This window comes from Lathyrus oleraceus, chromosome 3 (assembly GCF_024323335.1).
Source record: "Lathyrus oleraceus cultivar Zhongwan6 chromosome 3, CAAS_Psat_ZW6_1.0, whole genome shotgun sequence".
Taxonomy (NCBI): domain Eukaryota; kingdom Viridiplantae; phylum Streptophyta; class Magnoliopsida; order Fabales; family Fabaceae; genus Lathyrus; species Lathyrus oleraceus.
The window spans coordinates 460,964,538-460,991,561 of record NC_066581.1 but is presented as its reverse complement, the minus strand read 5'-3'; the positions used below and the strand labels follow the sequence as shown (position 1 = coordinate 460,991,561).

The 27,024-nt window shown below is 36.8% G+C and overlaps 1 protein-coding gene across 1 annotated transcript; it reads left to right on the top strand.

The window, feature by feature from the left end:
• The first annotated feature begins 24,913 nt into the window (after positions 1-24,913).
• On the top strand, positions 24,914-26,614 carry LOC127131663 (uncharacterized). Its single transcript, XM_051060576.1, has 2 exons — positions 24,914-25,217; positions 26,241-26,614. Exons 1-2 carry the CDS (start codon positions 24,914-24,916, stop codon positions 26,612-26,614), a joined length of 678 nt encoding a protein of 225 aa, XP_050916533.1.
• The last annotated feature ends 410 nt before the right edge of the window (positions 26,615-27,024 follow it).

The window sequence follows — 27,024 nt, the reverse complement described above, 5'->3', positions numbered from 1 at the left end:
GTGTATCATGACATCAGTCAAGACATCAGAGTACAGTTAGATATTATAACCTACAATGTAGTCACACATACATACTATGTCATGACATCAGTCAAGACATTTGTAACCAGCTAGTGTTTTACCATATAATGCAGCCAATTAGACACCTACAATATTTAATTTAAATGCCTTATTTTAGTATTTTTAATTTTAATAAATGCCAAATAAATTTGTTGACCACTTGCGATGACTTGTTTGAGTTTGATTATTGTTGTTGGGCCTTGGTCAAGGTTGATTTGACTTTGTCAAATTAATAGCGTTGGATTTAGGGGATTGATGGAATGTATATTCCATCTCCCAATATGAATGAATGATATTAATTTGGTAAAAATCCTCCTTTGACCAATTTGTGTTTTCACTTATTCCCCTCCCACTTCATCTTATTCCCCTTCTTCATTCATTCATTCCATTTGGCCTATGATATCTCAAAATCCTAAGGCTAGTTGATTGAAAAATTAACATGAGTATGGATGAGATTAGGCCACATCTTTTGCATATTCTTTTTGTGTGTGGTATGCTTCATGAGCATAGTCTATTATACTATGTCTTTAACATGCATTGACACCAAAATTCTATTGCCCGGTCTCAAATACTTGTGACCTCTAGATAAGTCCAATTACGATTGCTTAACATAACGTTAAATTTGTGACATAAAAGGCATAAGCATTCTAGTAAGTGAGATTGTAAGTCTCCCCTCTTTCATGGTATTGTGTGGAAACTTGGCCTTTTTCCCTTCCTTTGGAAGATGTCTTGGTTCAAGGATCCATGCTTGTGATAAGTGGGTTGAGTGTTCTCCAAAGAATATCTTAAAATGAAAAGCAAAAGCAAAACAATACTAATTTCTAACCTATTAACTACTAACTTTTAATTTCAAGCTCTTTACTTTAATGCCATTTAATTCTAGCTTTTATACATTTGTCATTGTTGTTATCATTCTAATTGTTTATGTTAATTCAATTTTCACTTTGTCCACTTGGACCATATTGTGTGATGTATTTTGTTTGTGCTTTGCTTGTTTGTGTGGTCTTGGACCATTAATGTACATAATAACAACAACAAAAATCCTAAACAACTTTTGTGTGGACTGTTGGCTTAATCTTGGACAAATGGACTTAGAATTTAGGCAACATTCCTATGCTAAAGACTTGGCCAATGCCAACTTATTGAGAAACCAAATGCTTGCAATTTGAAATTTCATCTGATACATCATTCAAGATCCTTTTGAGTTCATCTGCAACATGATCATTGTGAAGTTGTTATTTTGAACCTGTGATTTGTGAAATTCATCCATTACATGGGCTATTTTGAAGAAGATCATGGAATGGATAAGATTGGATGTGGCCATCTTTATTTGATTCCTTGCTCTTCAAGATAATATAATTGTGCATTTGTGTGTTGCTTGATTCTGAAAGTTCAAGAGAATTCTGGGTTTCTATTGACATTCTTGTCTATTGGATTGCTACCCATTTGGTCAGATTTTTCAACTCTAAACTTTTAATTTTGTACATAGGATAGTCTCTTCATCTTCTCCCCACTTTCTTTAATTTCAAAATCTCTCCCTCTCTTTTTCAAAACCTTCTTTGATTGATCTTATTTTATTCTCAACTTTGACCACTTTTACAAAAAATAGAAACTTTCGTCTTATACGTTGCATTTTCAAACTTCTTTTTTAAATCAAACTTGTGAATAAATGTAATTATACTTGACTTAAACTTTCAAAAAGCCAAAAAAGAACTAACTCATTCAAAACATTTTTAGGCCTTTGTGCCTTTCAAACTTAATTTTTGTTAAAAAACAATGCATCCGCTTTGAAATTTCTATCACGAACTATGAGGTTTTGATCCCTCATTTTTATGTTGGTACGTAGGCACAAGACCGAAGGTCTTGTCAAACACAAAAATATAATTAATGAATTCTTTTCTCATCCCCCCATTCTATTTTGTTTGTAAACATCACTTTATACCAAATACATATGCACACAAAAAGGGCTCCCTATGAGTACTATGACACTTTGGGTGCTAACACCTTCCCTCTATGTAACCAACCCCCTTACCTTTAATCTCGGATTTTTTATTAGTTTTGATTTGAAAATTTCTTACTTTTGGATTTTGTTCGTACTTTTTCCCTTTTCCCTTGGAAACAATAAAAGTGTGGTGGCGACTTTTGTTATTTGATCTGTAGCTTATCCATAACTTGATGATCATGAATTTACCGCTATTATATATATATATATATATATATATATATATATATATATATATATATATATATGAAAAATAAAATAAAAACACATAAGATACGGACTAGATATAGATACAAAATATATTTTTATTATTGGAATAAGTATATAAAATAGATAAATGCCCTTAGTGTTACAACTTTCATGGGAAATGAAATTTTGCTGGAGTCGGTCGATTGTATGTACACCTTCATCCAAAAGGAACTAAATCAGAACGAAATTCTACGTAGTAAACTATGGGTGTCATCTGATTTAGTATTATTTGATTTATTTAATTGAGTTTTTAACATAATTATTACTAGATTTTCCTACCAATAAGGCATTATATTTTCTTTACTGTAACTTAGCTAAAGAGAACTTTTATGATTTATCAAAATCACATTGACTAATTTAACTCATAATAATTACTTTAATTTTATTTCTAAAATTTATCAGAGTATATACATCTTAAGTCATCCTACATACTAGTAATAAATCATAAATTATAATAACAATTGTAGTTCCTGTTTAGAATAAATCATTTTGTTCTTAAAAATTTTAAAGACTAACACTTTAATTTAAAATTATTCTAAATCAAGCCTAATATTTATTTCAAATAAAGCAAAACTAAAAATGTATACTTTTTATGTATCAGAATTTAGAAATTTATAATATAATCTTTATCTTTAAAATAAGATAAGGATATTATATTTTAAAACATAATTACACATATTTATATGTCAATTTAAATCTTAATCAAAGTTAAAGTAATAATAAAACTATTCATCTCAAAACACAAGTAAAAAACTCAAATTTGTTTCTGTCAAAAGTAAAAATCAAATAAATCGATATTCATATATTTAAACTAAAGTACAATCCTGAAGCCTTACATGAGTAAGGGCTGTTAAAATAATATTGAGATATTGTATATTTTAATTAAAATAATTATATAAAATATCTAAACTAACTCACATTCTCACATATTCTTCAAACTAACCTATTTTCAAATAAAAAAAATTCAATACAAAAATGATGTCAATTGAATTGACAACAATGTACAAAAATTAAGAAGAGTTAACAATTCAATTGGCGACAGTGTACAAACAAATAGAAGATGGTGAATTCTCTCTCCTCTAAGTTTGTACACTGTCGTCAATTTCATTTGATTGACGACTTCTTTTAATTTGAATTGGCGTCTCTTAAAAGAAATTTATTTAAAAATGAATTAATTTAAAAAATACGTGAAAATATGAATTAATTTGATTATTTATTTGAAACTTTTGATTGTAAAAATTTCAAATAACCTAAATAGAATGAGATGAGACACCAAAACTTTGTATGTACTTCACTAAAAGAATAACTTTGGAGAAGAGATTTTACCTGAAAAAGGAGTGTAGTTGGAGTGACTATGTGTAGTTGGAGTGACTATGTGTATAGCATGCATATAAGGGAGTGTATCTCTAGTCTTTCAATACTAACATTTGTTAGAAGATCATAACAGATACTACAGATACTACACGTTAGAAAGAGTAATTAGTTACTATATTTTAATCACTGCCGACTTCTTTCAATAATGACTCATCACTTCCTTATTACTTCAATATGCAGAACAACTCTCCATATATATCATTCTAATGATGGTTCTTTTTTATTCGCATTAAGTGCAATTTCTGGTGTTATGTGATAGTGATAAAAATATTTGAAATAATTTTTCTCATACGAAAACCTTTTTTTCAGTTATTCTATATTGCATGATAAAAAAATTAATCGAGAAAAAATAAAATTTACTATTATTATTATTATTATTATTATTATTATTATTATTATTATTATTATTATTATTATTATTATTATTCTATCAATAAATCATAAATAATTTAATGATTCCATAGCTAAAATTTCATTATGAAGGGAGGTTATTTTAAAATTTTAGCCTGATGAAACTACCGTTTATTGGAGAGACCATAAATCAATTTAGACAAAGAAAATATTTATAATTTATAATTCTATCATAAATAATTTTGTTATTCTACCATTAAAATTTCGGGGTTGTTTCAAAAAATAGGGTAGCTAATTTGTCGATTGTCAAAGAGGTTGAAATCAAGATTTTTACAAATAATTTTATTGTAAATCACTACTAATGTGTTGAATATTCCTTGTGTCGTAGCAGGTTGCTCGACAGAACAAGGAAGTGTCGAACCACTAATATGTTGAGTTATGTTAGTGTGTCGAAGTGTCGAAGCATGTTGCTTCACATAGGATTTCGACTTATGCCTATTTTAGTAGTGTTAGCTATTTTGGACTTTTATAATTTTGGGTTTTGACTTGAGATTCAAGTTAACCTAAATCTATAAATAGAGGGAGTAACCCTTATTTTTGTAATTAAGTGAATAGAATATTCATAACATTGTAATTCACGGTATTTTGCAGTTGCAAAGTGAATGAGAAGTTTTCCACAATTTATGGACAGAGAGAAACTCTGCAGAATTTTAATTCTTCTTCTCCTTCATCGTTCTTTACTTTCTTTCTTTCTCCTTTGTTCTTTTCTTTTATTGTCATTGTGTGGGTGATAACGATCTTGTTCATCAAGATTGATTGAAGTTCTCCATAGATTTTGGGGGATTTCCAACATCTTGTATCAAGAGCTCCAATTTAATTGATTTGTGGGAAGAAAATCACCATGGCAACGAATCATCCAAACGAGTATTTTCCAGCAAATCTTCTGATTCTCAAGAACAATAATTATGAGAATTGGTGTAAGCAAATAAAGATTGTGTTATGTTATCAAGATCTTTGGGATCTTGTGAAGGAAGGAGTAGCAACGCTTGTAGAAGACGCGACAAATCAAGAAAAGGTTACACATAAAGAATTAAAGAAGAAAGATTATAAAACTCTATTTATAATCCACCAATGTGTTGATGCAGATAACTTTGAAAAGGTTAGTGATGCAGAGTCAGCGAAAGAAGCATGGGAAATTCTAGAGAAATCGTTTGGAGGCGCGGAGAAGGTGAAAGAGGTGAGATTACAAACTCACAAAAGAACGTATGAATTGCTTCAAATGGAAGAGAATGAAAGCATAATTGATTTCTTCAACAAGGTTACAAAACGGGTGAATCAAATGAAGGTATGTGGAGAAGTTTTGACATCAAGATCTGTTGTTGGAAAGATCTTGAGGTCGTTGGCTCCAAAGTTCGACCATGTGATAGTAGTCATAGAAGAGTCGAAAGATTTCTCAAATCTGACAAAGGAAGAGCTTCAAGGGACGCTTGAATCTCATGAACAATGAATGGCTGAAAGAGCTATAGGAAAGTCGAAGAGTGTGTAAGACCCCAATTTTAACCCTAAGATCCCTCATGTTATCTCATCATATGCATTGGGATCACGTCTTGGCATCCTCCTTACCCCTCATTCATTGGGTTTGCATTGGAGAGATCACCAAGCACATTTGATTGTATCATACTTTGTATTTTATCATTTTTACTAGCCAAAATACCAAAAAAATATGTCTTTGTATGAACTAACTCTTTTGTAGGTAGGGCATGTGCTCACCTTTGATCTATCAAGCTCACATCTAGGGTTTAAGACCCTCAATGCAAGGAGCTCAATTAATATTGGTCTACTATGGATCTAAGCATCATATATGAATCCCCATGATCTTCACATTTTATTTTGATCAAGGATTATTCAAGAGTTTGGAATTGGTTTGCCTTGGAAACCCTAATTCATCTATGTATCTTGTATAACATCTTCAACAAGCTTCTTCACCAATTGATCAAATATTTCAAGGGATACTTCAAATTCCATCATCTTATGCATATATGATCCTCCATGAGTCCTAAAAGTCAAGAGAATTGCAAGCTAGTAAGTTGGTTCATGGTGGTTGACCAGAGGAATTCATCTGATCAAAACTGGGGTTCCCTATACCCTATCTCCTACACTTTTTATCATATTAAAATGATTAGAAGAGAAAAGATACTCTAAATGACATTTCAAACAACTTTCATGTTTATGTCTAAATCTAGTTTTTCTTGGAAAGTCATTTTTTATGGTGAACGATTATAGGTCATTTTGTCTTAACCCTAATTTGGAGGTCAACTTCCCAAGGCCATAACTTGCTCATTTTTTATGAGATTCAAGATTTCCAAGTTGCACAATATAATTCAAGATGTCTATTTCCACTTTGATGTTTGGAGGAAGAGTGAATTCAACTTTTATATGCATGTGATATGAGGATACATTATAGGTCATTTTGGACCAATGCCATTGAACAAGTGATTTTTCCCAACTTCAAAAATGCATAAATCCTTCATATTAAATCCAAATGAGGTCCAATTTGTGACCATTTGGAAGGCCTTTGATATAGATACAACTTTGATGAAGGAACATTTCTCATTTGAAGCTCACATAAAAAGTTAGCCAAGATGGAATAAGTGAACATATGGCTTGACACTTAGAATTTTTTTTGACATGTTTGATTTTCCCAACTTCCACCTTAAAATTCATCATGATCCAAGTTTCAAACGAAAAAGTGTTCAACATGAAAGTTGTTCCTCTTAATCTAACATTTCCATAAAGTCCAATTTTATCCCATTTGGACAAGATATGAGTGACTTGCGCATGGCTTGAACATTGGATCATCATTTGGCATAAGTGAACTTGAACCTTCCATACACAATTGCATAGCTTTCCAACATGACTTCAGCGTTATTTGTACTCAATTATGGATCACAAGGAGTGATTACATGGGTCTATCACACGCCCATGCACCCATGCAATGTACATTGCTATTTTTGGATCTTCATTTCAAGTGTGCAAATATCAACCCATATGGCTATAAATAGAACCCCTTGCCATCAGAATTAAGGACCCTGCGCGCCAGCTTTGATTCCCAACCTTCAAACCCTCTTATTCAAAGGATAATCTTGAGAATTTCCATTGGAAATTGAGTTTGAATATCCACTATTTTGAGATTCAAAACTCCAAGAGTCTTATGCCTTTTGTTCATCTAATTCTACTTCATCAAGTGTTCTGAGCAAGATCAATAGCAAGCAAGAGCAAGATCGATTGAATACAGACCTGCATTGAAGGTATTTTCCAGAAATTTTCATCTCTTCGATTCTCACTCAATTCTCCATAATTCTTCTTGATCTTTGGTTATTTGAAGTCATACCAATGTAGGCAATAAGATTGAGTTGCTTTGAGGTTAAATCGAAGCAACTCAGATCATACACCTCAAACTTCAACTCCCTGTATCTTTCAATATACTTGGAGTTAGGAGAAATTGAGGCCAAATTCGAGCTCCTGAGCATTTTTACTTTAAATTCATGTCCTTCTTTTTAATTTTGGTGATGGTTGTGTGTGAACCAGTCTGGTGAAGCTCACCGGAAAAGGAGACCGGAGCTTTGGCTCCGGTGGTGTACTGGCATTCATCTGAGCCACATGATCCATTTCAAACGTTTTAATCTCGTGCCTTGGTTTTGCATACCATCCATACAACACTTTGACTTGTGTCCACCATGGAACGCGCGCTAGCAAATACTTGATTTGCCACATCAATTAATGAGGGAGATCAAGTGGTCCACATTTTTTCCTATTTTCTGATTTTCATTTTATTTGGTTTATTTTCATTAATTCATATTAACTTTAATATTGATCCAAAAAAAATATAAGAGTTTCACAAAAAAAATTTAAATAAATCCCTCTTTCATTTTCTGAATTAAAATTATTTTTTGGATCATTATTAATATTTTTCATGATTTAATTATTTTTGTGAATATTTTTAATTGTTTAAAAATAGTTTTAACTTTCCAAAATTAATGATTTTTTTCTCCAAGGTCCTTTGACCTTGTTTGACCTATGATAAATCTCATGGCCATTTATTTGGTGTTTTGATGAGGTTTTAGGATTTTGACCAACCATAATTTAATTTAATTCATTATTTAATTGATTGTAATTGTTTAAATGTAAAATAAATTGTGTTGAGCTTTTGATATTGACTTGTTGAGTTTGACTTGTGTTGTTGGGCCTTGGTCAAGGTTGATTTGACTTTGTTGAGTTAAAATCATTGGATTTAGGGGATTGATGAAATATACGTTTCATCTCCCAAAATGAATGAATGATCTTAATTTGATAAAAGTCCTCCTTTGACCAATTTGTGTTGATTCCATTTCCCCTCCCTCTTCATCTCAATCCCATTCTCTTCTAATTCATTTCATGGACCTATAATGTCCCTATATCCTAAGGCTAGTTGATTGCAAAATCAACATAAGTATGGATGAGATTAGGTCCACCCCTTTTGCATATTCTTTTTAACTGTGGTATATTTTAGGAGTATGGTTCATAATACCATATCTCTAACATGCATTAACACTAAAATTTCTATTGCCCAACCTCAAATAGTTGCGACTTCTACATAAGTCCAATTACGATTGATTAACATAGCGCTAAATTGCTGACACAAAAGGCATAGCATTCTAGTAAGTGAGATTGTAAGTCTCCCCTCTTTCATGATATTGTGTGAAAACTTGGCCTTTTTTCCTTCCTTTGGAAGATGTCTTGGTTCAAGGATCCATGCTTGTGAATAGTGGGTTGAGTATTCTCCAAAGAATGACTTAAACAAAAAGCAAAAGCAATACTAACTTCTAATCAACTAACAACTAACATTTAATTTCAAGTCATTTACTTTTATGCACTTTAATTTTAAGCCTTTATTCATTTGCCATTATTCATACCAATCAACTTGTTTACTTTAATGCCATTTTCACTTTGCTCATTTGAGCCTCATTTTGCGATTATATTGTGATTGTATATATTTGTTTGTGTTTGTGGTCTTTTGACATTAATGTACATAATAACAACAAAAACCTTAAAAGACATTTTGTGTGGACTGTTGGATTGATCTGAGACATTGGACTTAGAATTAGGCAACATTCCACATGCAAAAGAACTTGGCCAATGCCAACTTTCATGAAACCAAGTGTTTGTGATTTGAAACTTCATCTGAAGCAAGTATTGTGATCCCATATGAGTTCATCTGCTACCTAGTCTTATTGAAGCTGTTACTTTGAACCTGTTCCTAAGGCTCATCTTTGAGTTCATCTGATACAAGGAAGATCAGGAAAAAGATCATGAAGTTGCTAAGCTTGGACGTGGCTATCTTTATTTGATGCCTTGATCTTCATATTGCTATTTGTGTATTGATATTGCTTGATTCTAAATTCCAAGGGAAATTTGGGTTTTTATATGACATTCTTGTCTATTGGATCGCAGACCATTGGTCAAATCTTTTCAACTCTTAACTTTTAAATTTTTCTTAGGATTAGTCTCTTCATTTCAAATCTCTCCCTCCTTTTAAAACCTTCTTTGCTTGTGTTTTCTAAACTTAGATCATATTGCAAATTAGAAACTTTGGCCTTATGCCATTGTATTTTTAAACTCTTTTCTTAATCAAACTTGTAAATGAACTTAACTATACTTAACTTAAGGGCTCCCTAGGAGTACCTATGACACTTTGGGTGCTAACACCTTCCCTCTATGTAACCAACCCCCTTAACTGTAATCTCTGGCATTTTATTTGTTTTGATTTGAAAACTTCTTATTTTTGGGTTTTGTTCGTACTTTTCCCTTTTCCCTTAGAAACAATAAAAGCGCGGTGGCGACTCTAGTTTAATTGACGTCTATCTTATCCATAGCTTGATGGTCATGGTATTACCGCTACAGAAATTTAGTGGCGACTTTGCTGGGGAGTAGTCTCTAGTAGGTTTAGCCTACCTTTTTGTGTGTATATATTTGTATATTTGATGTATGTATATTTGTTTGTGTGATATAATATGTTTGTTGTGCTTGGTGATCTCTGAGTTGTGAGATAAGTTCTAACCCGAACTTAAGTGCAATTAAGATAGGGGGATGGTATAGTCATGTTCGGCTTCTGTGGAGTAGTCCTTAACAAGTTGGCTTGAGACCCATCTACTCAGTGGAGACCCTTTTGGAGATATTGATGTCACACAAGTTATTTGTGGTTAGGAATTACTTTCTCTGATTTGGGGTCCGAGAAGCTGAGGACCGTAGAACACTTAACCCCTCTTGGACTATTTAGGACGTAGTGCAGAGACTGTTCAGGTGTAGACTTGATAACAATTGTTACGCGATACTACACTCGGACGAGTTTCTCTTGAGAATATTATGGGTTGATGAGTCAGTCATCCTAACCTATAATATCCTATAGATGGAATTAAGACTTTGGGAACTTTTTATAACATGATCAACAGGTTTTATCCTTAGTACACTCCTTTAGGATGGTTCTTACCCAGACTCCATGCTCGTGACTCACAATAAACCCTTGATTTTTGGTTGATCCAATCAAGTCTTGTCAATATCAATGAAACTTGGGTGTTGATAAGGTGAAAACCATAATCCACGAAAATGGATGATTGATCTTACAAATGACTCGATTCATCCATTGACCTCTATTTAGTTACCTTGTGTATGATCCCTTATTTGTGATTGTTACATTCATACATTCATGCGCATCATAACATTCATCACACCAGAAATAATTTCAAGGAACTGAGGTCTTATTTGCTCAGACCATGGATTGTGAACGAAGGAACACTAAGAAGTACAGTTTCAAATGTCCAAACTTGAAAGAGTTAAGGAAGATGTCATCTTTTGTATTAGATCCCTTGGATTTCAAGCAACGTCATGAGAAGCTTCTGTCTATCTTTTCCGCTGATGTGATCGAAGGACTTCTGAGTGTGTTGGTTCAGTTCTATGATCCTCTCTACCATTGCTTCACTTTTCCTGATTATCAGCTTGTGCCTATGTTAGAGGAGTATGCCCATCTCTTGGGAGTACCTGTTTCTAGCAAAGTGCCTTTTAGTGGATTGGAAGAGATTCCCAGATCTCATATCATAGCTGAAGCTCTTCATCTTAAGAAGTCTGAGATAGATGCTCATTGGGTGAAGAAAGGAGGATGATTTGGATTGACCTCTGAGTTCCTCATCAAGGAAGTTACTGCCTTTGCTCAAGCCGGTAGTGTGGATGCTTTTGAAGTTATCTTTGCGCTGCTCATCTACGGGCTGACTTTATTCCCTAACATTGACGATTTTGTTGATGTTAACGCCATTAGAATTTTCTTGATTGGGAATCTCGTGCCTACTTTGTTGGGTGATATGTACTTCTCTTTGCATCTAAGGAATTTTAAGGATGGTGGAACTATCATATGTTGTGTTCCTCTTCAGTACAAGTGGTTTATTTCGCACTTGCCTCAGACGCCTACTTTTGTGGAGAACAAACAATGTCTACGGTGGTCTTAGAGACTTATGTCTCTCACTAATGATGATATAGTTTGGTATGATTCTTCATTGGGTATCTTAGAGATTATTGATTTTTGTGGTGAATTCTCTAATGTGCCTCTCATTGGTACACAAGGAGGAATCAACTACAACCTGCTTTACCTCATCGTCAACTTGGGTTACCCTTGAGAGACAAACCAAATAACACTTTGTTAGAAGGTTTTTTCTATCAAGAGGGTAGAGATCCCCAACATTTAAAGCAGAAGATTGTGCATGCTTGGCATAATGTGCATAGGAAAGGAAGATCCGAGCTTGGTCCGGGCAATTGTGTAGCTTTCGAAGCTTACATTCTTTGGGTGAAGAAGAGAGCTTTGGAATTGAAGATTCCTTATGCTTGTGAGAGACTTATGTATATGGTTGTGGTTGAGCCGTCAACTCTCCCTAACCAAGATGTAGAAGAGTTGGAAGACGCACTTGCCAAGATGAAGCAAGAGAAGGATATGTGGGAAGAGTGTTTCCATGCTTTGAGCAGAAAGCATGAAGAGTTGAATCTTGAGTCTAAGGACAAATATGCGCTTATCGAACTTCTTGAAGACCGAGTATTGAAGAGATAGAGAGAACCAGAGGTGTCATCTTCCTCTAGTATGCCTCAGTCTTCCGTTGCTTGGAAGAAGATTGTTGATCAGCTTGTCCTCGAGAAGACTCAGATGAAGACTTATTTTGAGTCCGAGATCCGACGCATCTGAAGGAAGTACGCGCCTGCGACCCGATCTTCTGACGTTGTTGTTAGGGATCCTTAGGATGATTACTCTCATTTTCTCTTGTATTTTGTATTTTTAGTTTCTGAAATTATACTCAGTGTAATCCTTCGAATTATAAATAAAAAAGATTTTATGGTCAATCAAATTGTGCAATTGTTATTATTATATATTTGCAAATAAAATAGTAAGTTCCTTGAAAATAAAAACAGTCAAGCATTGCATTTCATGCATCATTTGCATAACAGGTTTCTCTTTCGCCAGATGTCTTATTGGTTCTTCTATTGTGCTTCAACCAAGCTAAATCATCGATATAATACCCGCGCCAATCATCCAAGGATCATGGAACATCTAGAGCAAGAGAACAGAGACTTGAAAGACGAGATCGCCCGTCTGACTGCCATGATGGAGTCAGTCCTAGCTGCTCAAAGTCAATCTTCTCCAACGCCTACAACTCCACCTCCTCAGAGGATGGTCATATCAGAGGTTGTTTCTTCAACCGTGCCTGCTGCTCATTTCGCTCCTGCCATGCCTGCCGAATTCCCGTGGGGAATGCCGCCCAGCTTTGTACTTGAAGGTTTTGCGCCTACTTTTGTTTCCATGCCGACATCTAGCCCGATCATGTTTGTGCCACCACCGATTATTCATACTTTGCCTCGTGTCGAGGACACCATCTTTCATTCCGAGCCGTCTGAGGATTCGTATGTTTATGAGAAGATGGATGAGATGAAAGACCAATTCCTCGAGCTGCAAAAGGAGTTGAAAACCTTGAGGGGAAAATATTTGTTCGGTAAAAGTGTTGCGGAACTTTGCTTGGTTCCTAATGTCAAGATACCGATAAAGTTCAAAGTCCCTGACTTTGAAAAGTATAAAGGGAATACCTGTCCACTCAGTCATCTCGTCATGTATGCTATAAAGATGTCGACGCAAACTAATAATGATCAGTTATTGATCCATTATTTTCAAGACAGTCTGACTGGTGCTGCTCTGAGGTGGTACATGGGTTTGGATAGTGTGAGTGTCTGCATGTTCAATGATTTAGGTGAGGCTTTTGTGAAGCAGTACAAATATAATATGGATATGGCGCCTGATAGGGACCAGTTGAGGTCGTTGTCTCAGAATGACAAGGAGACGTTCAAGTAATACGCTCAACGATGGAGAGAGCTTGCCGCTCAGATTACCCCTCCTTTGGAAGAAAAGGAGATGACCAAGATTTTTCTCAAGATCCTGAGCTCATTTTACTATGAGCGCATGATTGCCAGTGCCCCCAGTGATTTTACCGAAATGGTAAACATGGGGATGAGGTTAGAAGAAGGTGTCTGAGAAGGACGGTTATCTAAATAGGAGGTTTCGTCTAGCAAGAAGTACGGAAGTGGGTTTTCCAGAAAGAAGGAAGGCGAGACTAATGCAGTATCAGTTGGGAGGCAGAGGAGGCCTCATGTCAGAAGAATTCCACAACCCCGTCAACACCATCATCAAGTATCGTCTATTATTCCTGTATTTTCAAACAATCAATTAATGCCAGTTCAACAACAACGTCAACAACATCCACCGCAAAAAACAAACACCTACAACAACAATCATCAACAATAGTAAAACTTTGAGAGGAAAAAGGTCTCTTTTGACCCGATTCATATGTCTTATGCTGAATTGTATCCATCATTGGTTCTCAAGAACCTTTTGCAACCGAGAAATCCTCCGCAAATTCCAGAACCACTTCCATGGTGGTATAAGCCAGAGCTTCACTGTGCCTTTCACCAAGGGGCTCCTATCCATGATATCGAGAACTATTACCCCCTGAAATATGAAGTCCAGAAATTGGTTAAAAGTGGGATGGTGTCCTTTGAGGACCGTGCTCCTAATGTCAAAGCTAACCCACTACCTATTCATGGTAACCCTTCTGTTAACATGGTAGACGGTTGTCCTAGGGAGTTCAAAGTATTTGATGTCCATTTCATTAGAAGGTCCTTGGTGACGATGCACAAGGATATATGTTTAGTAAGTGATTGTGAGCATGACCATGATGGTTATGCAATTTGCAGTGTTAGTCGTCGAGGTTGTGTGGTTGTGAAGAGAGACATCCAGAGGTTGATGGATGAAGGTATGATCCAGTTTCTTCAGACCCGTCACTTGGGTGACGATGTGAATGTTATAGTTCTTGTATTCAAAATTCCAGAGAGAGTGGTGATTCAATTTGACAGCAACAGCAGTGATAGTGTCAGCAATGGATCGGTATCGCTGTTGGTAATACGGTTAGCGGGTTCAGACCCGTATGCATCCGATAAGGCTGTTCCATACTAGTATAATGCAACTATGATAGAGAATGGTCAAGAGGTTACGTTGCCTACGACCAGTTTTGTTGTGAGCATTGCTGATGTTACAAAGGTGACCCGTAGCGATCGAGTTTTTGGGCCTGCGTTCCCGAAGAATATAGAAGATGTATCTGCCAGTAAGAAGGTAGAAGTGCCTGCAGTGGATCCAATTAGCACTCCAAAGTTTCAGTCTGGTGAATCCACCGGTTTAAAGCCTAATGATGATGATGAGGTGCTTCGGTTGATTAAGAAGAGTGAGTTTAATGTGGTGGAGCAGTTGCTCCAAACTCCCTCCAAGATTTCAGTGTTATCTCTACTAATGAACTCTAAAGCGCACAGAGAAGAATTGCAAAAGGTATTGGAGCAAGCATATGTAGAGCACGATGTTACGGTGGATCAGTTTGATCATATTGTGGATAACATCACTTCCTGCAACAATTTGAGCTTCTGTGATGAGGAGGGTAGGAATCAGAATTTGGCATTGCATATATCAATGAATTGCAAGGAGGATGCACTATCAAATGTGTTGGTTGATACTGGTTCGTATTTGAATGTTCTTCCCAAATCAACTCTTTCTAGATTGATATATCAAGGAGCTCCGATGAGATATAGTGGCGTGATCATCAAGGCATTTGATGGTTCTCGCAAGACCGTGATTGGTGAAGTGGACCTTCTTGTGAAGATAGGTCAGAGTGATTTCCAAATTACTTTCCAAGTAATGGATATCCACCCGGCCTATAGCTGCCTGTTGGGAAGGCCATGGATACATGAGGCAGGAGCCGTTACGTCAACACTACACCAGAAATTGAAGTTTGTCAAGAATGGAAAGCTTGTTATTATCAGTGGGGAGAAGGATTTGTTGGTAAGCCATTTGTCATCTTTCTCTTATGTATAAGCTGAGGATGGGGTTGGAACTCCGTTCCAAGATCTATCTATTGCTGAGGAAAAGAGAGAGGGGGCACCTATGTCCTCCTTCAAAGACGCTTAGAAGATTGTTGAAGATGGTATTTCTGACCAGTGGGGACAGATGGTAGAAGTCACCGATAACAAGAGCAGAGCCGGTTTGGGATTCCAACAAGGTTCATCTGAGATTACAAATGAACATGTGCAACCTAGTTTCCGTAGAGGAGGGTTCATTCATGGTAATGAACAACACTTAGCTGCTGTGATCGAGGGTGATGAAGATGAAGATTGCACCAATTTTATGACGCATGGAAAAGCTTGCAACAATTGGACTGTTGTTGATGTTCTTGTTACTATGCATCGTTCTAAGTAATTACTTTTATTATTTTTGAAAATCCTTCTCCTATTCCTAAGGGAGAAGTGAACATTGTTTGGCATTTTCAAATTTGATCATTAATAAAACTCAATTCTATTCATCCACATCTATGATGTTTTATTTTTACTTTTTTCTTTTTTCTGAAAAATGGTAATCACAAAAAAACATAATTAAAATATAATTTGTCCATCTGCATAATATTTGATCACCAAATCACTTCTCTAAAATCAAAATATCAAATCATTATGCAGGTTGGTTTCTAAACCCATTGAATACAATGATCCTACTCCTTCGTCAAATTTTGAATTCCCTGTGTTTGAGGTCGAGGAAGGAAGTGATGAAGAAGTGTCTGATTAATTGTCTCGTCTACTTGAGCACGAGAAGAAGGCCATTCAGTCGTTCAAAGAGCAGATTGAGCTAGTCAACCTGGGTTCCGAGGATGATGTGAAGGAAGTCAAGATTGGGTCTCGATTGTGTCCAGAGGTTAAGAAGGGGTTGATTGATCTTCTCCAAGAGTATTCAGATGTGTTTGCTTGGTCCTATCAAGACATGCCTGGTTTGGCTTCTGATATTTTGGAGCATAGATTGTCGTTGAAGCCAGAGTGCCCGCCACTCAAGCAGAAGTTGAGGAGGACTCATCCTGACATGGCAGTGAAGATCAAAGAATAAGTACAGAAGCAGATTGATGTTGGTTTCCTTGTTACCGTTGAGTATCCACAATGGGTGGCCAATATTGTGCTTGTTCCGAAGAAGGATGGAAAAGTCCGTATGTGTGTTGATTATAGAGATTTGCACAAAGCTAGTCCGAAAGATGATTTCCCTCTGCCACACATTGATGTGTTGGTGGACAATATAGATAAATTCAAAGTCTTTTCATTTATGGACGGATTTTCCGGTTATAATCAGATCAAAATGGCACCCGAGGATATGGAGAAGACCACATTCATTACACCCCGGGGAACATTATGTTATAGAGTGATGCCTTTCGGTTTAAATAATGCTGGTGCAACTTACCAAAGAGCAATGACCACTCTTTTTCATGATATGCTGCATAAAGAGATCGAAGTCTATGTTGATGATATGATTGCTAAATCCAGTGATGAGGAGGAACATGTTGAGCATTTGTTGAAGCTATTCCATCATTTGAGGAAGTACAAACTCCACTTGAATCCCAATAAGTGTACTTTTGGTGTTCGTTTTGATAAGTTGTTGGTCTTTATCTTCAGTGAGAAGGGTATTGAAGTTGATCCCGCCAAGGTCAAAGCAATACAAGAAATGCCTGCGCCTAAAACTGAGAAGCAAGTCAGAGGTTTTCTCGACCGCTTGAATTATATCTCCAGATTCATTTCACACATGACTGCCACATATGCGCCTATATTCGAGCTCCTTCAGAAAGATCAATCTTGTGATTGGACGGAGGACTGCCAGAAAGCTTTTGATAGTATCAAAGAGTATCTGCTTGAGCCTCCGATTCTGTCTCCGCCTGTTGAAGGAAGACCTTTGGTCATGTATTTGATTGTGCTTGAAGAGAGTATAGGTTGTGTTCTTGGTCAGCAAGATGAGACTGGAAAGAAGGAATATGTTATTTACTACCTCAGTAAGAAGTTAAACGATTGTGAGACACAGTATTCTATGGTTGAGAAGACTTGTTGGCATTGGCTTGGGCTGCTAAGCGTCTGCATCAATATATGTTGAATCATACCACTTGGTTGATATCCAAAATGGATCCAATCAAGTATATTTTTTAGAAGCCTTCTTTAACTGGGAGGATTTCCCGTTGGCAGATGTTATTATCAGAGTATGATATTGAATACCGATCTCAGAAAGCAATTAAATGTAGTGTCTTGGCTGACCATTTGGCTTACCAACCGATTGAAGATTACCAGTCAGTGCAGTATGATTTTCCTGATGAAGAGATCTTGTACTTGAAAATGAAAGATTGTGATGAACCGTTGCTTGAAGAAGGGCCAAAACATGGTCCCCATTAGGGCATGGTATTTGATGGAGTTGTTAATCAATATGGTAATGGCATTGGGGCAGTGATCATTACTCCTCAGGGCACGCATTTTCCATTTACAGTTAGATTTACTTTCAAGTGTACAAACAACATGGTTGAGTATGAAGCTTGCATTATGGGGCTTGAAGAGGTCATTGATCTCAGAATCAAGTATTTGGACATCTATGGAGATTCGGCTTTGGTTATGAATCAAATCAAAGGTGAATGGGAGACGAGTCAACCCGGTTTGATACCATATAGAGACTATGCGAGGAGGATTTCAACTTTATTTACAAAGGTTGCGTTTCATCATATCCCTCGAGATGAAAACAGGATGGCAGATGCTCTTGCAATGTTGGCTTCAATGATTATGGTGAAGTATTGGAATGAAGTTCCCAATCTAACTGTTGTAAGAACAAATTTAGTTCTACAATGTATCTCTAAGATTTTGACGATAACAAAGGATGAAACAAAAATGGTACCCTAACGAAATTTTTCTAAGTATGCAGGACTCTAATCAAGAGTCAGATAGACACTCATCAGATACATAATTAAGTTATGAGATACCACTTAGAAGATACGCAAGCAAAAGCTCTGACTCTGATCAACTCAAGTGTAAACTAAACAAGAGACATCAGACACTCTGAAGCGGAAGAATGACTCTAAAATCTGAAGTCTTGCGCTCTGATGAAATCAAGTGAAAAGAAGCTCTGAAGACAATTAGTAACAAGCATCTATCTAATGATACTCTTCTGAATAGAGACTCTGAAGTTCGATCCATCTAATTCAGAATACTTAGCTATGAAGGAACTCACTTATGGAAAGAATCTAATTCAGGAAGAAGTTTATGGAGCCCCAAAATTGTTTTGGAAAGAACACAGAGATTAATGACATTAATTATCCATCATTGCCCAAGATTCTGACATTAACATCCTTCAATGGTCCTCTCATCACTCCTATATAAAGGATGAAACGCTTCTCAAATAAGCAACCTGAAACACACGAATACAACACTCCTATTATATTCATTCTTCATTCTCAAACACGAGTTGCTGCTCCAATGTATGAACAAATTCTTTGCTTTTACACTGTGTAATTTCTGCTTATCTAGAAGCATTAATCATTATTGTAATTCTATTCAATTGCTGAAAATTTCCTCAAGTGACTTGTGAAGTCTGTAAACTGGAGAGGGCTAAGAGATCTTTATTCTCTTAGACGATTGTTTGTGTAATATTTCAAGATTAGTGGATTAAGTCCTTGTAGAAGGCAAAATCACCATGGCCGGGTGAACTGGAGTAGCTTTGAATTTCAAGCGAACCAGTATAAAATTCTGTGTTGAATTTATTTGTTTCTGCGTGTGTCTAAATTCCAAAAAGTTTTATTTTCTCAAAATAATTCAAACCCCCCCCCCCCCTTCTTGTTTTTCTCTACCTTCAATTGGCATCAGAGCTTCGGCTCTGTTATTGATTTTCTAATCAAACACTTAATAGTGTAGAGAGATCCAGCGTGAGAAAAACACTATGGCCAACACCAATGAAAGAGATAGTTACAATCTAAACCTCCAATCTTTGATGGAGAAAAAATTGATTACTGGAAAGACAGAATCAAAAGTTTCTTTTTGGGTTATGAAGCTGATCTATGGGGCATAGTTACTATTGGATACATACCTCATGTATTTGATGTTGGCGTTGCCATTGCCATAAACAAGATGACAGGTGATCAGAAGCGTGACTTCAAAAACCATCACAAAGCCAAAACAATGATACTGAATGCCATTTTCTACAATGAATATGAATAGATCACCAATAGGGAAACCACTAAATAAATACTTGACTCCCTGAGGATGACTCACGAAGGAAATTCACAAGTCAAAGAGACAAAGGCTCTGGCTCTGATTCAGAAGTATGAAGCCTTCAAGATGGAGGACGATGAAGCTATAGAGGTAATGTTTTCTAGATTTCAAACTTTAATTGCAGGACTCAAGGTTCTGGATAAAGGCTACACAACTGCAGATCATGTCAAAAAGATCTTCAGAAGCTTACGAAAGAAATGGAGACCCATGGTCACCGCATTAAAATTGTCAAAGGATCTGAACAACATTAGCCTTGAAGAACTCGTTAGCTCCCTCAGAAGTCACGAGATAGAACTTGAGGAAGATGAGCCTCAAAAGAAGATCAAATCTGTAGCACTAAAGTCCAGATCTGAGAGACACAAACCAGAAAGGAACAAAGCCTTCCAAGCTGAAGAGGAAGACAATGACGACTCTGAAAAAGAAGACTCTGACGATGAATAAGAGTTATCCCTTTTGACCAGAAGAGTAAAACAACTCTGGAGTAAAAGAAATAATAACTTCAAAAGACCAAGACCCAAGGGAGACCGCTCAGAATCAACTTTCAGATGAAAATCAAACAAGGAGGTAACATGTTATGAATGTAAGGAAACAGGTCATTACAGAAACGAATGCCCAAAGCTGAAGGAAGAAAGCTCCAGAAGAGAAAGTTTCAAGAAAAGCTCCTTTAAAGCCAAGAAGGGACTCATGGCCACCTGGGACGACAATGGATCTGATTCCTCTGAATCAGACTCTGAAGAACAGGAAAATGTTCCATTCATGGCTACCTCTTCTAGAAACACATCAGATGGAGAGTCTGGTCCTGAAGAGGTATTTTCTGATCTTTCTCGCTCTGACCTTGAATCATGCCTTTCTGAATCTTTGAACTCATATCAGAAACTTAAACAAAAATTTAAAGCACTAAAAAGAGTTCTTGAAGAAACCATTGAAGAATGTGATAAGCTTGAGATAACAGTTTCTGAATTAAAAGATGAAAATCTAACTCTGACAAAAGAAAGAGACTCCACAAATAAACAATGTTTAAAACTTGAAGAAGCTTTATCTCAAGCCCCACAAACTTCTAACACAATGATATATAAATATGAAAAATCTTTTCAAAAGTTTATAAAAAATGGGATAGAAAGAAGCAGAATGGAATCCATGATTTATGGAGTTAGTCAGAATAATAAAAGAGGAATATGGTATGATCCTAGTGAAGATAAATCTTCTACATATGACAAATCCAAATCTCCTTTTTCTTATCGCTACACGCATGCACAAACACAACATTTTACTAATGCTAGAAAACCCAAAGTTCTAAGAAACTCTAGGAAAACTAATCACAAAGGACCTAAAAGATTTTGGGTACCAAAGGATAAGATTGTTTATGTTGCAGATATCTTATGCAGTAGAGTTAAGACACCAGTCACGGTACCTGGACTCTGGATGCTCGCGACACATGACGGGAAGAAAGCATATGTTCCAAAGCCTGGAACTTAAAGATGTTGGCTATGTAGGTTTTGGAGGAAATCAGAGAGGAAGAATCAGAGACTCCGGAACTATTGGTAATGGATCTCTTCCCTCTATATCTGATGTTCTCTACGTAGAAGGATTAATGCATAACCTGTTACCAATAAGCCAATTAAGTGATAACGGTTATGATATAATCTTCAATCAAAAAACATGTAAAGCAATTAATCAGAACAATGGAATAGTTATATTCATTGGCAAGAGGAAAAACAATATTTACAAAATAAATCTTTCAGATCTAAAAGATCAAAATGTAAAATATTTGATGTATGTTCATGAAGAGCAATGGGTATGACATAGACGCTTGGGCCAAATTAGCATGAGAAAACTCTCTCAGCTAAATAAACTCGAGTTAGTCAGAGGTCTACCTAAGCTGAAGTTTTCTTCAGATGCTCTGTGTGAGGCATGTCAGAAAGGAAAATTTTCTAAAATATCTTTTAAAAAGAAAAATGTTGTTTCCACCTCTAAGCCTCTGGAACTTCTTCACATTGACCTTTTTGGGCTTGTTAAGACAATGTCAGCCAATGGAAAGAAGTATGGACTAGTCATTATTGATGATTTTAGTCGCTGGACATGGGTAAAATTTCTAAAGTACAAGAGTGAGTCTCACTCTGTATTCACTAGCTTCTGTTCTAAAGTGCAAAACGAATTTGACTCTAAAATCATCAGAGACAGAAGTGATCATGGTGGAGAATTCAAAAATAAGTTCATTGAAGAATTGTTTGATTCTAATGGAATATCCCATGATTTCTCCTGCCCTAAAACTCCACAACAAAATGGATTTATAGAGAGGAAGAATAGGACACTCCAAGAAATGGCCAGAACCATGATCAATGAAACAAATGTGGCTAAGCACTTTTGGGTTGAAGTAGTAAATACAACGTGTTATATTCAGAATAAAAACTCTGTAAGACCTATTCTAGAGAACACTCCCTATGAACTGTGCAAGGGAAGAAAACCCAACATTTCTTATTTCTATCCTTTTGGATGCTTATGCTTTATTCTTAATACTAAAGAACATCTGAACAAGCTTGATTCAAAAGCACAAAAAGGTATTATGTTAGGATACTCAGAACGCTCTAAAGGCTACATAGTATACAACACAGAAACCAAAATTGTGGAAGAATCAATACATGTTAGATTTGATGATAAGCTTGACCCTGAAAAGTCAAAGCTAGTTGAGAAACTTGCAAATTTAGAGATAACTCTTGCAGGTTCTGACGAAAGTACTAAAGCATCAGAAGAAGCTGAGAAACAAAGTCCAAATACAACTGAAATCTCAACTATCCAGAAAAGATCAAGAAACCGCCCAAACATCTCTGAAGATTTGATTCTGGGAAACAAGGATGAACCTGTCAAAACTAGGTCAACATTCAAAGTATCTGAAGAAACTCCTCTGGGATTAGTATCTCTGATCGAGCCTACTTCCTGTGATGAGGCACTTCAAGACAATGACTGGGTTCTGGAAATGAAAGAAGAACTAGATCAATTCTCAAAGAATGATGTCTGGGATCTTGTCCCAAAGCCTAAAGGAACTAATATCATTGGAACAAGATGGGTATTCAGAAACAAATTGAACGAAAAGGGAGAAGTAGTCAGAAACAAAGCACGACTGGTGGCACAAGGTTACAATCAACAAGAAGGCGTTGACTACAATGACACCTTTGCTCCAGTCGCCAGGTTCGAATCTATTCGCTTACTTGTTTCATTTGTTGTAGATCATTCCATCAAATTATATCAGATGGATGTCAAGTGCGCATTTCTTAATGGTTATATACCAGAAGAAGTGTATGTTCATCAACCTCTAGGTTTTGAAAACTCTAGATGTCCAGAACATGTTTTTAAACTGAAAAAATCAATGTATGGTCTAAAAGAAGCTCCTAGAGCTTGGTATGAAAGACTAAGCAACTTTCTTCTAGAACATGATTTTATTAGAGGAAAGGTTGACTCTGCACTCTTCTGTAAAAACATTAGAAATGATCTCATGATATGTCAAATATATGTTGATGATATCATTTTTGGTTCAGCTAACCCCTCCGTTTGTCAAGAATTCTCTGAGCTAATGCAAGCAGAATTTGAAATGAGCCTGATGCAAGAACTAAAGTTCTTTCTGGGAATTCAAATCAATCAAGCTTTAGAAGCTACTTATGTATATCAAAGTAAATACATAAAAGACATTCTGAAGAAATTTGAAATGGAAGAATGCAAACCAGCCAAGACACCCATGCATCCAACCTGCATTCTGGAGAAAGAAGAAGTTAGCCAAAAGGTTTGTCAGAAGCTCTATCGTGGTATGATAGGCTCTCTTATCTATCTAACGGCCACACGTCCTGACATTCTTTTCAGTGTATGTCTTTGTTCCAGATTCCAATCAGATCCAAGGGAATCCCATTTAATAGTTGTTAAAAGAATTCTAAGGTATCTAAAAGGAACTCCTAACCTTGGCCTGATGTATGAGAAAACATCAGAGTATAGGCTATCTGGTTATTGTGATGCAGAATATGCAGGGGACAGAATGGAACGTAAAAGTACTTTTGGGAACTGTCAGTTCTTGGGAAACAATCTCATATCATGGGCCAGCAAAAGACAGTCGACCATCAATCTGTCTACTACAAAAGCAGAATATATATCAGCTTCACTATGCACTACTCAGATGCTCTAGATGAAAAATTAACTAGAAGATCTTCATATTTTTTAGAGTAACGTTCCTATTTTCTGTTATAACACTGCTGCCATTTGTTTAAGTAAGAACATCATTTTATAAGATACTATGTTCAAAAAGGGGTAATATCCTTAAAATTTATTGATACAGACCATCAATGGGCTGATATTTTCACTAAACCCCTCGTTGAAGATAGATTTTCATTTATTCTGAAACACTTAAAAATTGAAATTTGCCAAGAATAAACCAAATGTGCTTCTCTGAAATAGCAAAATAAGGCTCTGAAATAAACATTCGGTATCTGGATCCGACTCTGATACTTCTACCAGTTAAGAGTTATCTGAATCATAAATCCTCAGGATCCAATCCCTTGGTATTCCTGAAGATCAGATAGATCAATACGTGGGGTAGCTTGGGTCTGGCCTTGGATCTTCTAGACAGTTGTCTAGTAGAAATCAAGAGGCAGACCTTTAAGATCTCCTCGAGCAGTATGCTGATTTGGGGATTAGACTTTCGTCATGGGCTGTAATCATGTCTCCCCTAAGCGTGTCAACTTGGTTAATGTGCATCATTAATTTCCTAACTTCTCAACTGCCTCTAACGTTGTTGTTTTGCATGCATCTCTTTGTGTATTTATAATGTTCATTTATCACAATCTCACACTTTTACACTCACGCCTTACACAAACCCCTCTTCTCTCTCAAGTTCATCATCTTCATCAGTTCATCATCATCTCAGCAAAGTTCGTCACTTTTCCAACAAGTTCATCAAAAGTTCTTCATGGATGCTCAACAACAATTTGTCTACAACTATTCTTAGCAAATGGAATCAACGGAACAAACTCCCATTTCTTCTCAACAAACAACTGCTCCAACTGGTGTTGTCTCTACCCTAATCTACAAAGAACCACATATTCTAGACCGTGAAACTCATATTCATCTTGCCACGCCCTTTGACAAGCTTGAAGTACTGTGTGAATCACTAGTAGATTTGACAACATGAAGCGCAATGGCATAGACCTCACTGAGGAACTGAGAATGCAAGGGTGGGAAACTTATTTCCAAAGACTCTATGGTCCTGTCTACACCTATCTGGTCAAGGAGTTCTGGCGCTTCGCAGACGCAGATGATCACTACATCGTCTCATATGTTTTGGGGGTCAAGATGGTAATCACTGAGAAATCCATCGCCTCCCTTCTGAACATGGAGAAAACAGGGGGAAGAAGAATCTACAGCATCAACCCTAGGGAAAAGTATTTGTCCCAGGATATTGGCCCAACCATCTTTCAACAGAACGCTGAAGGTAAACACTCCAAAAATAAGGAACTTCACCAGAACCTCTGAGTCTGGCTGAAGATCATTTTGGGCACCATCCATCACCTCCCAACCTCCAACTCTTATGACTACATCAATACAGATCAAAATTGCATTCTCTACTGCATTCACAAAGGGCTAAAACTAAACCTGCCAGCGCTGCTTTTCAAATACCTCAGAGATTCTGTCAAAGATACCATAAACAACATGAAACCTAGAACCTACATTCCTCTAGGAAGACTCATCTCCGATGTTCTGATCGAGAGTGGGCTGGTGGATCACCTGATCCATCACAATCTGATGGAGGATGTCAATGTTGACACTAGAAGACCTCTGAATGCTCGCAATCTGAAGAGTATGGGGGTGATTGAGAAAATCAGGGCTAAACCCACTTTAGATACCTCCTGGGAAGCACTCAAGGATCAGAGGAAGATTCCCAACGGCCTCTACCTCTTCTCCAAGATTGATCTTCCAGAAGTGGTGGCACATTATCTGAAGGATCTTGCAAGCCAATACGTTGACATATCATAGTTCTCGGTGGATTGGCTGCCTGAGCATCCACCAAACTTCATGAAGAGAATGCGAGAGTCTTTTGAGAAGTCAAAGAAGGCCTAGAAGGTAAAATTAGGAGAAACTTTTGGGTCAAGACCTCCAGTCCCTCTGACTGATTCACCAAGTAAGTCTCTGCCTCCTTCTCGCTCTGTAAATTTAAAACCAATTTCTTCTTCTCTTCCCCAAACCACCCTTATCTACACCCAATCTGAAACCCCACCCTCTACCACTAAACCCTCTAACCCACCATCTCAAAAATTCAATCTCTCCACCACTACCTTACCTATTTCTATAGCAGAAATGCTGAACGAAACCACCTCACCTTCATCCGCTACACCTTCCTCTCCACCATACTATGTTCTCTCCTCAAACTCAGAACCATCTGACCCCCAATTCCCCACACTAGCCCAACTTAAGGCACGTGCTCTTGCCTCATAACAACAACCACAACCTGAATCAGAAGCCACCATTCCACCTCCTGAACAACAAAATCCACCTCCATTTGAACAACCTCAAACACCACCCCCTGAACAACCAGCAACTCCACCCTTTGAACAACAACCAAGTCCACCACCTGAACAAACAACAACATCACCCTCTGATATCCCCACCATACCACCCTCTGAGTACATCATCATCACTACTCCTCAAACTCCCACTGACGCCACCCAAACACCACCCTCATCTACATCCCCTAACCAAGAACCAGAACCTGCCTTCCCCACCTTAGAAGAAGCAATTACGTTATTTGCAGAGTCTTTAATGGAGAAGATCAAGTCTCTGTATGTAAACTCTGGCATCAATGATGATCCCTCTATAGTGAGGATTCACTAGAACAGAGTAATCAAATGGATGACCTCTGAAGTCTTCAAGATGAAAGGCCTCTCTGAACAAGTCCGCAACAACTTTGTCAGAGATGCTGGAGTAAGGCTACAGGCTCGCTTGGTCAGAGAGGCTGAGGAAAAAGCCAGAAAGGAAGCAGAAGAGAAAGCTCGCCTGGAAGAGGATAAACGGAGCTGAGGCAAAAGCAAAAGTTGAAGCTGAAGAAGCAGCACACATTGCTGCAAAGGAAGCTGGAAAGGCCAACGCTGATGCTCTGACTCAGGGGAAGAATCTAACTCTGGCTTTTCCCCTCTGGTATTGAAAACTCTGGAGGAATTGCAGAAGGAGCAACAAGTTATGAGAGCAAGATTGGATCACCAGGTATCCGTCAACAACAACATTCTAAACCTGTTGAGTCAACT

Bases quoted from the DNA above. Each gene is read 5' to 3' on its own strand.
- LOC127131663 (XM_051060576.1), top strand. From the start codon at position 24,914: ATGAAGCGCAATGGCATAGACCTCACTGAGGAACTGAGAATGCAAGGG. The intron at 25,218-26,240 runs GTAAACACTCCA...AACCTGAATCAG, and splicing joins CTTTCAACAGAACGCTGAAG to AAGCCACCATTCCACCTCCT.